At 43.2% G+C, this 12,544-nt stretch overlaps 1 protein-coding gene across 1 annotated transcript in view; it reads right to left on the bottom strand.

Annotated features, from left to right (window-relative positions):
- Positions 1 to 12,273, bottom strand: part of CNKSR1 (connector enhancer of kinase suppressor of Ras 1) — an 84,355-nt gene extending 72,082 nt beyond the window's left edge. Inside the window, exons 1-6 of the mRNA XM_083173276.1 lie at positions 11,992 to 12,273; positions 11,513 to 11,670; positions 8,408 to 8,610; positions 7,837 to 7,921; positions 3,983 to 4,024; positions 1,553 to 1,669 (exon numbers count right to left, since the gene is read on the bottom strand). Coding sequence (XP_083029402.1) covers positions 1,553 to 1,669; positions 3,983 to 4,024; positions 7,837 to 7,921; positions 8,408 to 8,610; positions 11,513 to 11,670; positions 11,992 to 12,043 — 657 coding nt within the window. The 5' untranslated portion in view covers positions 12,044 to 12,273. The remainder of the gene's footprint in view (positions 1 to 1,552; positions 1,670 to 3,982; positions 4,025 to 7,836; positions 7,922 to 8,407; positions 8,611 to 11,512; positions 11,671 to 11,991) is intronic.
- Between the last annotated feature and the right edge of the window lie 271 nt (positions 12,274 to 12,544).

Genomic DNA, 12,544 nt, shown 5'->3' with positions numbered 1-12,544 from the left:
GGGTCCCTATCTCCAATGCATAGTGCAAAATCCTGTGTCCATCTCGTGTGAAAACATTCTAAATACAACAAGAGACGTCATGTGCAAAAAGACGCCGCCTACCAGCTAGCTGCAGCCAAAGACTCAGCATGGTTCGTCTGTGTGATATTGGCCGAGGGTTACTCAGTATGGCCAGTCTAATCATGCAGCAGAGCCCGAAAATCTGCATCAGAAAACGCAGACCCTAGCCTCGGAAAACCTACAAAATGGAGGACAGCCCTGGGCTTCAGCATGGGCAAGTAAGTTCTGGAGGGGGGGGGGCCTTCTTTGGGGGGGTCCCCACTCCCCCAGGACCCCTGCCCATGCTGACCGGTCAGGGGGATGAATGCTTTGGCCGGGGGACTTGTATAAAAAGTCTCCCCCCGGCTGTGGCATTACCCTGCTGGCTGGTTGAGCCCAGTGCTGGTTCTTGAAATACGAGGGACCCCTAGTCATTTTGTCCCCTGTATTTTGGGAACCAGGACCGGCCTGGTGTTGGTCTTATAAAATCCAGGGGACCACTATTTGGTTTGCCCCGTGATTTTATGAAACCAGGACCGGCTCTTTGAGCCCGGGCTGGTTATGCTCAGGAGGGGGAAGCCCACGCCGTTTTTTGCTCAATTTTTTTTTTACCAAAAATCGCATCTTTTGAAATGTGCACATTTTCATGACTGAAAATGCTCACATTTCCATGACTTAAAATCGCCACGAATTGCACCATATCGCAATTTTTCCCTGCAAATTCGCATTTCATTAAATATGCAGATTACAAGGGAAAAACGCGAGTTCTAAAAATGCTATTTGTTGGTGATATGGTGCGATTTGTAAAAATGCGATAAAATCGCATTCTATTAAATGTCACCCCTGAACTTTAACTATCTTGTCTAATGTGTTTGGGGTTTAAGAGAACTATGGAGTAGGTAATCAACAAAAAAAATGTTTATATAGAATACAAAAATAATTCAAACTTGTACAGTATGTGTCAAACTACTCCCCCCAGGGCTGTCAGGACAGGACTGTTCCAACCTCTCACCACCTGTAGCCAGCACCTCACCCCCACCTCCCTCCACCCCCCTTTTTAACTGCAGGTGCTGACAGGAGATTATAGTCCTGTCCTAACTGAAGTGCCCATTCTGTGGCAACAATCATTCAACAGAAGAACGGGTTTGGGACAGCGATGGGAGATCTGACATTTGGGACATATGAGAGAGCAGGACATGAGAGGCAAGGATGCAATTGAGGTGGAAAGAGATGAAAGACAGGGGGACAGCGTTGGCGAAGAGGACAGAGATGAGACATAGGAAGGGAAAAGATAAACAGGCAATGCAAAGTGGAGGGGGGAGCAGGACAGACATAAAATACAGATGCTGTCAGAAGGCAACAATGAGGAGAAAAAGTGGTAGGTAGGAGGATAGAGAGAATAGACAGACAGTGTGTTGAGGGGAACAGATATGAGAGACATATGTTGGATCCAAACTACTAGTAGTAAAATAATCAGGTTACACATTGTAAATCCAAAACCCCTTTCTCTCACCAGACTCTGTGAAGGTTCTGAGTATATCTGCACTGGCTCGAGTGTTGCTGTCTGAGCAAGGAGACTCTCCGGGCTGCAGTTCAGAATACTCCTACATATCTCACAAATATGTTCACACTGTAAAAAAGGAATGTTAGCATTTGAAGTTTGTGCAATAAGGGAGGAATAAGGAAGTCAGTAGGAGTGAGACGTGGGCATAAAGAAAATAGAAGGGGTTAGCAAGATGGGGTTGGGATTGTTTGGTCTACCATAAGATGGTCGACAGTCATTAGGTCGACACCATTGGGTCAACATACAGGAAGGTCGATAGGGGTCTAGGTCGACATGGGTCAAGGTTGATAGGGGTCTAGGTCGACAAGTGTCAGGTCGACATGTGTTTTTTTAACTTTTTTTTACCCGAATGTCGACATGGACACAATTTTAAGCATCGCTCGGCACACTATTTTATTCTCCCACTGCTCCCTAGTGGATGGTAGGGCATTAAATACTGCTTGTTGGCACATGTCGGCTCAAAAAACCCATGTCGAAAAATAAATATATACAGCGCTGAAGTCTGACTGAAAGAGATACACTGCCAGTAATAAAAAATTTAACTATTTATTAAACATATATATTGACATGATTACTGAGAATTCTCATAATAATTATACTTAATAATAATTATACATTAAACATTAAAAAAAAAAAACATTGTTGTATGTGGTACCATTAAGAAATATCAATAGAACAAATAAATAAGCTCCATAGATTTTGGAGAAGGCAGTTCAGTGCATCAACGTGTATATTTACCAGCAGGAGGCGTGTTTCAAATAAATGAGTCTCCTTGTGTTGCCAGCTGTATATGTATTATACTGACCTGGAAGAATGCCCAGTAAGTCCAGGTTCCTTAGAAGTGCAGCATGTTTATAGGCAGTCTTATTGGTATGAAATACCTTGCATGGTGCTGCAAAAACCCATGTCGACCTTTTGACTGTCGACCTAACCTAGTCCCTTGTCCACTTACACCCCTGTCAACCTTGACCCATGTCGACCTTCCTGTATGTTGACCCAACGGAGTCGACCTAATGACTGTCGACCATCGACCATTTGACCGTATCCCCCAAGATGTAAGTGAAAAGATAATACATGGTAAATAAAGTATAGTAAGCAGCAAATGAAGCAGGATGAAAATTCAGTGAAAAGGGTGAAGATGAAGGCTGAATTACTAGGATGTACTGATGGACGTGACTAATTATAAATATAGCTTTAAAAAAATGGTATAAGAAAATGGAGATAAAGGTCATGCAATCAGATGTCAAATGTCTGAGAACATACCTTCATTACAGTACATTATGAAATTACAAAATATATAGCACTAAGTAGGGTACTTGTGTATTAGCCGGGCGTCCGGTACATAGTTAGCTTAGTGGCGCTGTCAGAATCAGCATAGTGTTCCCGCAGCCAGCGTACTCAGTCAGAAGTAGCGAAGTGTTCCCGCGAGCATCCCTGTCAGAATGAGCGTAGTCAGGCAGTCAGTGTCCCTGTCATAGCTGAAGGTGAAGTGACAGAGTAATGGCTGCAGAACCTGTGACAATGTTCAGCTTGCCAAAGACAGAGGAGGAGAAGTTCCTGAAACACCCCCACTATCCAAGCCATTCCGAAGTGTGGCGACCCCAGCGAGGGGACGCGTTACACATCCTCCCGACCTGTTCATACCCCCACTATCCCCGTCAGCATGGAGTTGATTTTATAAAGTGTGGCGAGCGCAGCAAGCCACCAAGCCCCAAGAGGGGACACGGCTTACTTCACATGTGTTCCGCGTCCGCTCGCCACGCTTCGGGCTCGGTGGCTTGCTGTGCTCGCCACACTTTATGAAATCAACTCCACGCCGCCACGCTACGGGCATAGCGGGGGTTTGAAAATTCCTCCTTTATTGTGCATAGGATGCACTTGCGCCAGCATACCCCCTTTATGCATGAGGCGCACGTGCTAATAATTACTGAGACAAAGGAGCGTCTGACACGCACCTGCGTCTCAAACAGCTGGAGCGCCTCTCCTCCGGCACCCGCATAATCCCCTCTCCGCCGGCGTCCGCCAGCTCAGGGGATCTGGTGGTTACCGGCGCTGTGTGAGAGGAGCTCACTAGGCTTGGAATGGACTCCAGGGACAAAACCATGGAAGCCGGGGACAGAACCGGGCTGCCGCAGAGTCACTACGCTAACTACGCTAGGCAGCCGTTGGACTACGCAGACAGCTTAGCTTACCCTACGCCTGCGTACATATGCTAATTGGGCGCCCGGCTAATACACAAGTACCATACACAAGTACCATAAGTAGTATCATATATTATCATCTTTGTCTAACTTTCTTCTATATTTACATTTGGATGTCATTAATAGAAAATGGCAAAGTTTTTTATTAGCAGAGCAGCAAGGCATTCTGGGCACTCACAATCGTTAGAATCCTATTCTCAATCTGTGGATCTGCCCAGTCCTGAAAGAAAGAAATGGTCAGCCACATTATTAAACATTGGTAAATCATTACTTTGTTTTGTAAGCACAATTGTATGGAGCCTTGTTTTTAAAATCGCCTGAACGATAGGGAATTTTGAATTCTATATAGAAGTTTGAAATAATTAGCTTTTCTATTATTTGTTGGTCCAACTGACAGGTAGTTTCTCCTCTCACAGTACCTGGGAAAGCACCTACAGTAGCATGCTCTCTTCTTACTAGCACCATACCAGGAAAAAGACCTAGTACTCCTTCTCGCTTGAAAAAGCTGCTGTAGCCAGCGAAATGCGTAGGTGCTTTTCAAAAGGGACCTCAGATCGCTTTAACCCCTGCCAGATGAATTCAACCTTTCCAACATTGTGGATCTCCAAAGTTACATCCAATCTTCCAATTGGGACATCTGTCTCTTAGGACAAAGTGGACTGGTCCATTTACAACAATCTGTGGCACAAGACCATCTTGGAGGCACGCCACCTCCTAAAAGGCCCGGAATTCTCTGTGGAAAAAGTGGTACCAGCACCGGAGTGTTTACCTCCCTTTCCAACACAAGAAAGATTGGATTACAAATATTGTTTATATCCACGGATCCCTACAAAACCTATTTGGGCAATTCCCCAAGGACTAGCACGTTATTTCAACTACAACGGGTGACTATCGATCTCTTGTCCTAACTTTTAATAATAATCTTTTAATAATAATTTTTTATATTTCATAATTAAAGTGTTGTTTGTATACACACCTGACCATTTTTGATCAATTTATAATTTAATTTGAATGTTATTTAGTGCTAGCGCAAATCGACCACTTTTCTTTTTCCTGTATATTGTATTGGGGGTGACTCCCCCTTTTTTTTAGATTACTGCTCCTAGCCAAGCACACTCATACAAAGCACCTTAATTGATATAGTTCTCTATATCCTCTTTCTTTCTTTCTTTCTTCCCTTGACAAGTGACTGCTGCCTCTCACCGTACCTGGAAGAAGATCTAGCAGTGTTTCCCTTGACAGGGGACTGCAGCATTTCACCGTACCTGGAAGAACAACTTGCAATACTTGTGAGAAGATCTAGCACTTATTCCACTGTAATACTTGTTGTCTTCTGAAGGAACAGCACAGGGGAAAGGGCCTTTGCTTTTAGTTGCAACAGTGTTGATTTAGCCCTGAGGTTTATTTTTGCTGATGATGTTTTGAGAAATTGGACCCAGAGTGATAAAAATAAACTGCTCTCTCATAACATTACCAGAAGAACACGCAAACAAAACAGACATGCACAATGCCATACACACTTCCAAGACAGACATAAGAAGCAAAGCAGTACTATTCTGTCGTTTTTTAGCTAGATCCAAAATATTTGTATGACTATTAACATGTTACATAATTTTTGGCCTTCCATCTATATTATGCTAATGGGGGCACGTACATCAGGCAGAAACCCTGTTCTGCTAATGCCAGGGTCAGGGGATTAAAGAAGTCCAACATTTTGGGCATTCACAACTTAATGATTGATCAGGATCAGCCAATCAAGACATTTTAAACTGCTGCCTTTCCCTGATCTACCAATGGATTGCTGCTCCTCAATTGCAGGATTCATTAAGAAGAATAGAGAAAGTCATAGATGCAATGCAGCATTACAATATAGGCCACAATAATGTATGTATTGCTTATTCTAGAATCCTGCATCTTCCAAACTGGTGCAGTTCTTTTTACCTGTCTGGGGTGATTCTAGTACAGTGTGGTCTGTATTTCTGCACTGATATCCAGACCAGTGCCAGAAGAACCACAAGAGACAGCGACAATCCAGGCAGGGAAGAGAAACTTTATGGGTATTTAAAGATGCAGGGTGCTAGAATGAACATTATTATTGATCTATATCATATATATAATGATATATAGGTTGTCCTGACGAAGGGAATAGAATAAAGTTCCCGAAACGTTGCCCATTAAGACCAGCTTCAGGTTTCTTTATTACATTGCAAGAGAGTGCCAGGCGCTCTATTTTCCTTACATTTGACTAATATATATATATATATATATATATATATATATATATATATATATATATATATATATATATATATATATATATATAGATAGATAGATAGATAGATAGATAGATAGATAGATAGATAGATAGATAGATAGATAGATAGAGATAGGTAGTCCAGGCACTCAGGCAGAGTACAACAGAAACTTGGGTGTCCCTCAATCCTTGGAGGATAATTATACGTGAAACGTCCGAGGTCACTCGCAAGATTTGTGATGCTGCACGGCGGCAGACTTCAAAGTAAATCAATCAACAAACACAAGGCTGTGTGGGTCAACGTTTCGGGCTGGTAACCCTTTATCAAGACAAGTCTTGATAAAGGGAACCCCTGATGAAGACTGGTAGGACCCAGTTGAAACAGCTGTCGGGACCGCTGTTATAACTCTTGTACTTATGGAATAAACCACATCTTTTTTCTTCACAACTCGTGTGCCGGTTTGGACTCCTTCCGCAGTGGGGGGGTAAGTGTACTATATATATATATATAGAGAGAGAGAGAACAGTCAGGCAGCACTCGGTCGCAAAAAGAAACACTCAGAACGCCATTTAGGACGCCAACGTTTCAATGTTTATACATTTTCGTCAGGGCAGGGCTGCCCTGACGAAAATGTATAAACATTGAAACGTTGGCGTCCTAAGTGTTTCTTTTTGCGACCGAGTGCCGCCTGACTGTTCTCTACATTGGATATGCTGTGACCTGCGGTATATTGTGGAAGGCACCGGGAACGTAACTGTGTGTTGTCAGTGAGTGCCGGGACCTCACCCACTATATATATATAAACTAGGAAAGGTGAGTGCCGATGTTTAGAGTATATTGTTTATTAGATTCATTTTTTTAATAAGTCTTATTGTGGTCACATTCTCTTATGCACCCTGTTTTAACCTATACTTCATAGCCTATGTTAACCATTTCCCTAGATGATTAGTGACAGGTGTGTTGGTAACTGCTCACCTTTAAAAGCAAAGGGGGAAATTTACTAAAGGAAATTTGTAAAAAAATAGGTGTATCTGGATCCAGAAATACACGTGTTACCAACACAAACCGTTTGTGTTGGTCCTGACGATGGAGTAACTCCCGAAACGACGTTGACCGTCTAAAAACTAAAGTTTGTTGTTTCCCACCAAGACCCAGAGTGACAACTGTTATTTTTCACTATATATATATATATATGTGTGTGTATGTCTAGTGTCTGTGTGTCACCGAAACACTGCAGCAAGTTAAACTACATTTCTTTCTCTCTCTCACAGAGACAATCATGTACAAATAGCTGCCTTACTAGCTTTCGAAGCATTTGCTTCGAGCGGGCTTACTAGTTTATGTAATATGACAATTCAATTAAAATGTTGTTACTTAGAAAACAACAGCAATACTTTGCTAAGTATGTAGTAACTACAGTATGCAATATAGTTGTTAATGGAAGGTGGAAGGCTCTTGTAATTTTAAATGTATATCAAGTCAATCAACACCAACCAAGTGGAGTAGGGCTGTGGGGAGGGAGAAGGTACAGTACTCAGAAACTGTGCACTTACAGTGTACATGGTGTGCTCTGTGACAAAGTACAGTATATTGAAGGGCACTGCTCTCAAAGGGATACAGTCAACTGGCCGTCAGCATGTTTTTTTTTTAAGAAATGTGCGCTGTTGACTGAACCAGGGGATGGTATAACAAGGGGGTGTCAGATTGTGGCCGAATGCTTATGAAAGAAGCGCAAAAATGTAATTGGATGATTAAACAAATCATATATTATACACACCTTATGCAAAGTATCCGCCAACTCTACACATAAAGCGATGACACCACGACAGGCAGAGTAATCATTCAGTCGTGTGAATAGATATCTGTGTATACAAATATTCATACACTGTAAATTTGCACAAACCATGCTGGTTGGTCACTATACTGATTGTGGGCCTAATTCAGACTTGATCAGAGCACATTTTTTCACAAATGGACAACACTATGTGCACTGCAGGTGGGGCAAATGTATTATCTGCATAGAGAGTTAGATGTGGGGTGTATTCAAACTGAAATCTAAATTGCAGTGTAAATGTAACGCCCCCAAATGTAACACTTATGTGCCACACCTGCAGTGCAACATGGTTTCCTTCCTTTAAGAAAAAAAAATGTGCCTTGCGATCACGTCTGAATTTGCCCCTGTATCGTTTATTAAATGTTTGTTTAGTCACATAAAGGATTTCTTGCAGTATTGTGTAAATAACAAATACATTTCATCATCCATAGTCATTTTGTAACCTTTAATTTACTTTATGTAAAGAAAAGGTTTGGAGGGGGGTAATATTATTAACAAGCACACTGATAATTACCTGTTAAGCCAGGAGAAGAGGCCCCGTGCTGCAGATACAATGTCTATGATGCAGGCTAATTGCTTAGGAGTAGGAGACAGAGCAGAGGTTTGGGAGACTGAAGAGACTCTCTTAACGGCAAGGATGTGCGAGCTTAACAACTGAGCGACTCCATAGAGCTTATCTGTGAGGGTGCACAGACTTTCACTGTGTATTTCATAGTGCTACATAAAGATAAACACATCACGAGACAAAAAAGTGAGGTAAAAGTGAAGATAAAAAAGTATATTATTATTGTTATTTGTATGGCGCCACAACAAGAAAATAACGACTTATAGTATAAGGCAAATTAGGACAAGCAATATAAGAATAAAGGGTACTTGTTTCCTATCTGGGCGCCCGCTAAGTTAATTGCGCACCATGCTATTCTCCGTATCAAAATCGGATCGCATCGGATACCACAAATGCACATACACGATATTGAACGATGCGATGCGATCCGATTTCATTCCCGCTTTTATGGTTGGCCCATAGGATGGGCCATCTGTAACACTACTGTATTTATTAACCCTTCAAAGCCCTCCCCTTGTCACATCTGCACAGAAACACAGTATTGACGTCAACCCGAAGCGTGGCGAGCGCAGCGAGCCCCGCGAGGGGCGGCGGTACGCGTCCTCCGACTTTTTCATACCCCCACTATCCACGTTGGCGTGGAGTTGAGAATAGAATAGTGTGGCGAGCGCAGCGAGCCACCGAGCCCGAAGCGTGGCGAGCGCAGCGAGCCCCGCGAGGGGACGCGGATACTTCACAGGTATCCGTGTCCCCTCGCGGGCTTCACAGGTATCCGCGTGCGCTCGCCACACTATTCTATTCTCAACTCCACGCCGACGTGGATAGTGGGGGTATGAAAAAGTCGGAGGACGCGTACCGCCGCCGCTCGCCACGCTTCGGGTTGACGTCAATACTGGGGTGGCGTTAACAATGGAGGCGCATTTTAAACCATCAGGGGGGGTTTCCTATACAAATCGTGGGTTTGCGGGGTTATTACATTGAAATCAATGTAAAATTGTGTCTCAGGGACCATTTAACATTGATTGCAATGTAAAAATCAGGTTGATCGCGTCACCGCATGCGATGCGATTTAAAATGAAATCGGATCGGATCGGATAGCATCGTATGCCATCGTACATCATTGAGTACCGAATCCGATGCGGTGCCGTACGTAGAAAACCTGGGCGCCCAGATAGGAAACAAGTACCGAATAAAGATAATATAAGTAAAGCGTTATATTTTTTGTTCTAACCTTTTTGGGAACTGACCTTCCCTTGTGTGAGTAGCTTGACAAAATACCCCTGTGGGAGCCTGATTTACCTTTGGTAAAAAAAACTCTTTCTTAATTAGTACAAGTACATGGTAAATAAAGACAGTTGCAGCAGGGAACATGACACAATGTCATGGTGGCAGATATAGTCTAAGAAAAGCACATGAGGAGAGAGGGCCCTGCTTGTGAGAGCTTGCACATCCTATCTGGAAAAGCTGAAAAAAGCTAACTGAGGGGTAAATGTATGAAGCTTGGGATTGGTATTTATTCCCAGAAAGAACATTATGTGCAAGGTAATAATGCTCCAGCCAATCAGCTCCTAACTGTTAATTCATATTTGGAGCTGATTGGCTGGTGCATTATCACCCTGGCCAGGCCCGCCATCAGGAATTTTGGGGCCCAGGACTCATTCCCCTCCCCCCTCCTCACTTGACTTACCGTAACCCGGCTCCTGCTCCCCATCTTCTCTTCCACTGAGCTGCAGCCAGAGGTCCCAGATAACAGGCTTCTTTAACTCAGGATGCCGTCGCCCAATTAAAATGCAGTACCAGCTGGTGAGCCAATCAGAGCTCGCGTACCTGCAGCCGCTCTGATTGGGCTGCGATACGCGAGCTCTGATTAGTTCAAAAGCCGATGCAGCATTTTAATTGGCCGTCAGTGTCCTGGGTTGAATAAGCCTGCGCTCCAGGACCAGCTTTGTTCAGCAGAGGTAGTCGTGAGGGTTGCGGTGGGCAAAATTAGCTGCCGGGGCCCGGGACAGCTGTACCCACAGCACCCGCCTATTGGTGGCCCTGATCCTGACCAATATGTTTATTGTCTTTACTATCCTATGTTTCTCCACTACCATGCTTACTGTTTTATTGGCCATGACAGCAATAATCAGGTTGATTGGAACAACAATGTGGCAATGTAACATGTATGGGAGCAAATGACAATTAGACAAATTGGTTGAATCAAATTAATTTAACAAATTTGTCTTATTGACCATTTTGTCTGTTTTTCAGTGTTTAGTGGAAAATGGTCAAGTTGTCCTTTGCACCAGGTGTTGAATAGCTCACAGCCCATGTCTAGGTTGACAGGGCAATAGGTTGGCCCAAAAGGTGAACACTTTAAAAAAGTAAGTAAAAGGTTGACATGAAAACTGGTGACACATGAAAAGGTCAATGTACGTTTTTGTTTTGGGTGTCGACCTTTTCATGTGTTGACCTTGCAACCATGTGTAAGTTGACTATATGGTGTTGACCTATTGACTTTCAACATTGTCTGTCGGCCAGCCGGATACCATTTGCTCCCATACATTATGAGATTATTTTATTTTTCGTTCTACCAGCAAAATTGGACAATAAATCTTCTGGTCTATGGCCAGCCATATTATTCAAGCCATAATTCCTCCTTCTGCCAATGCAGAACTTCAGATGGGGTGTATGCATCAGGCAGCTATTAGGGCGATTGCCCTGCCAATGCCTGGGTTGGGGGATTGAGGATATGTAATATGTGGGAATCCATTGTTTGCCATTTCAAACCCAAAAAACAATCAAAGTTGATCAGTCAGGGAAGTTTAAAATGCTGTATTTTGCAGTTTCTCTGCTGGATAGTCATTCATTGATGATGATCAATCTGAATTTAAGACTGACAACCAGCAAATTGGCATTGGCAGAATGGTGAATCATGAAGCCACTATTGTGGTGTCTGTCAGCATAATAAATATTACTGGCCTCACTGTTCTTATGGCTCACAGTGACCTCTTTTTTTCTCACCGGATATTTTCTATGTAAATTAGCGTCATTCCTAAAGATTTATTTTACCAGGGCACACAGCTGTTCCACTGCCTCCAAAATAATCTCCTGGTGTCCTATACTTCTCACTCCTAGGGCATTAAGATGCTGGGAGGACAGGTCCAGCAGATCCTGCCCTGTGATCTCCCATTCTTGGAATGGATAGTGCTGAACTGAAGGGTCCAACCCTAGGGGAGAGAACTGTGTCACTATATATATATATAAAGCAACAGTACAACATTACTGAAAAGGAAATCAAAAGTGCACAATTCCATTATTGCGTTAGGATCACCTTAACATCTGACGTTTCTGACTTCTTGCTCACTCACTGTGACATAATTTACAATAAAGTTAACACGTAACTTTTATCATTTTGCCGTAACTCCCCAAACTCATGATGTTTCAGCCACACACACGGCGACATTACTCTCTGTTTTAACTAACTTTAACATAATAGTTCAACTCAAGGTGTTCATGGAGAAAGTTTACCGTCACCCTAATATCCTCACCTTTCAAATATGTCCTTACGGTGTCCGAACTCCAAGAGGATATGGGCTCCATTCGTGCAGCACTTCCTGGCGGATCGCCCCTGTGACGTCACGCAGGTAAGGCTGCCCATGTCGCCCTACTAGCGGGAGCGCCTCTCAGTTACAGGGAGGGACGGGAGGCAGGTCACATCCCGCCTTCACATTCTCTGTGCATTCATGTGTGCACTGCCATAAGCTTTGCTATGCACAACAAAACGAAAATAAATCAAAGTGTGTTTATGCAGCAGAAGCCTGTGAGCTGCCTGCTCACCAAAGTTCAGTAAATTTCACTTTAAAACTGGCTAGTGCCATGTTCTCTATATGCATATCATTTGGTAGGTAGGCATCATGATTGTGCAGGTCATTAAATCCAGAGTACATACACTATTAAAGTGGTTCCCAAACTGTGTGCCTAGGCACCCTGGGGTGCCTCAGGACACTTGCAGGGGTGCCTTGGTTTTGTGGACCAAGATCAATTCATATTATTTATGGTCAATGTACCAGGCAAAACCAGTGCTTGTGGCTGCCAATCATA

The sequence above is a fragment of the Crinia signifera genome, chromosome 2, assembly GCF_055691185.1.
Source record: "Crinia signifera chromosome 2, ASM5569118v1, whole genome shotgun sequence".
Taxonomy (NCBI): Eukaryota; Metazoa; Chordata; class Amphibia; order Anura; family Myobatrachidae; genus Crinia; species Crinia signifera.
This window is presented reverse-complemented; position numbering and strand designations above follow the sequence as displayed.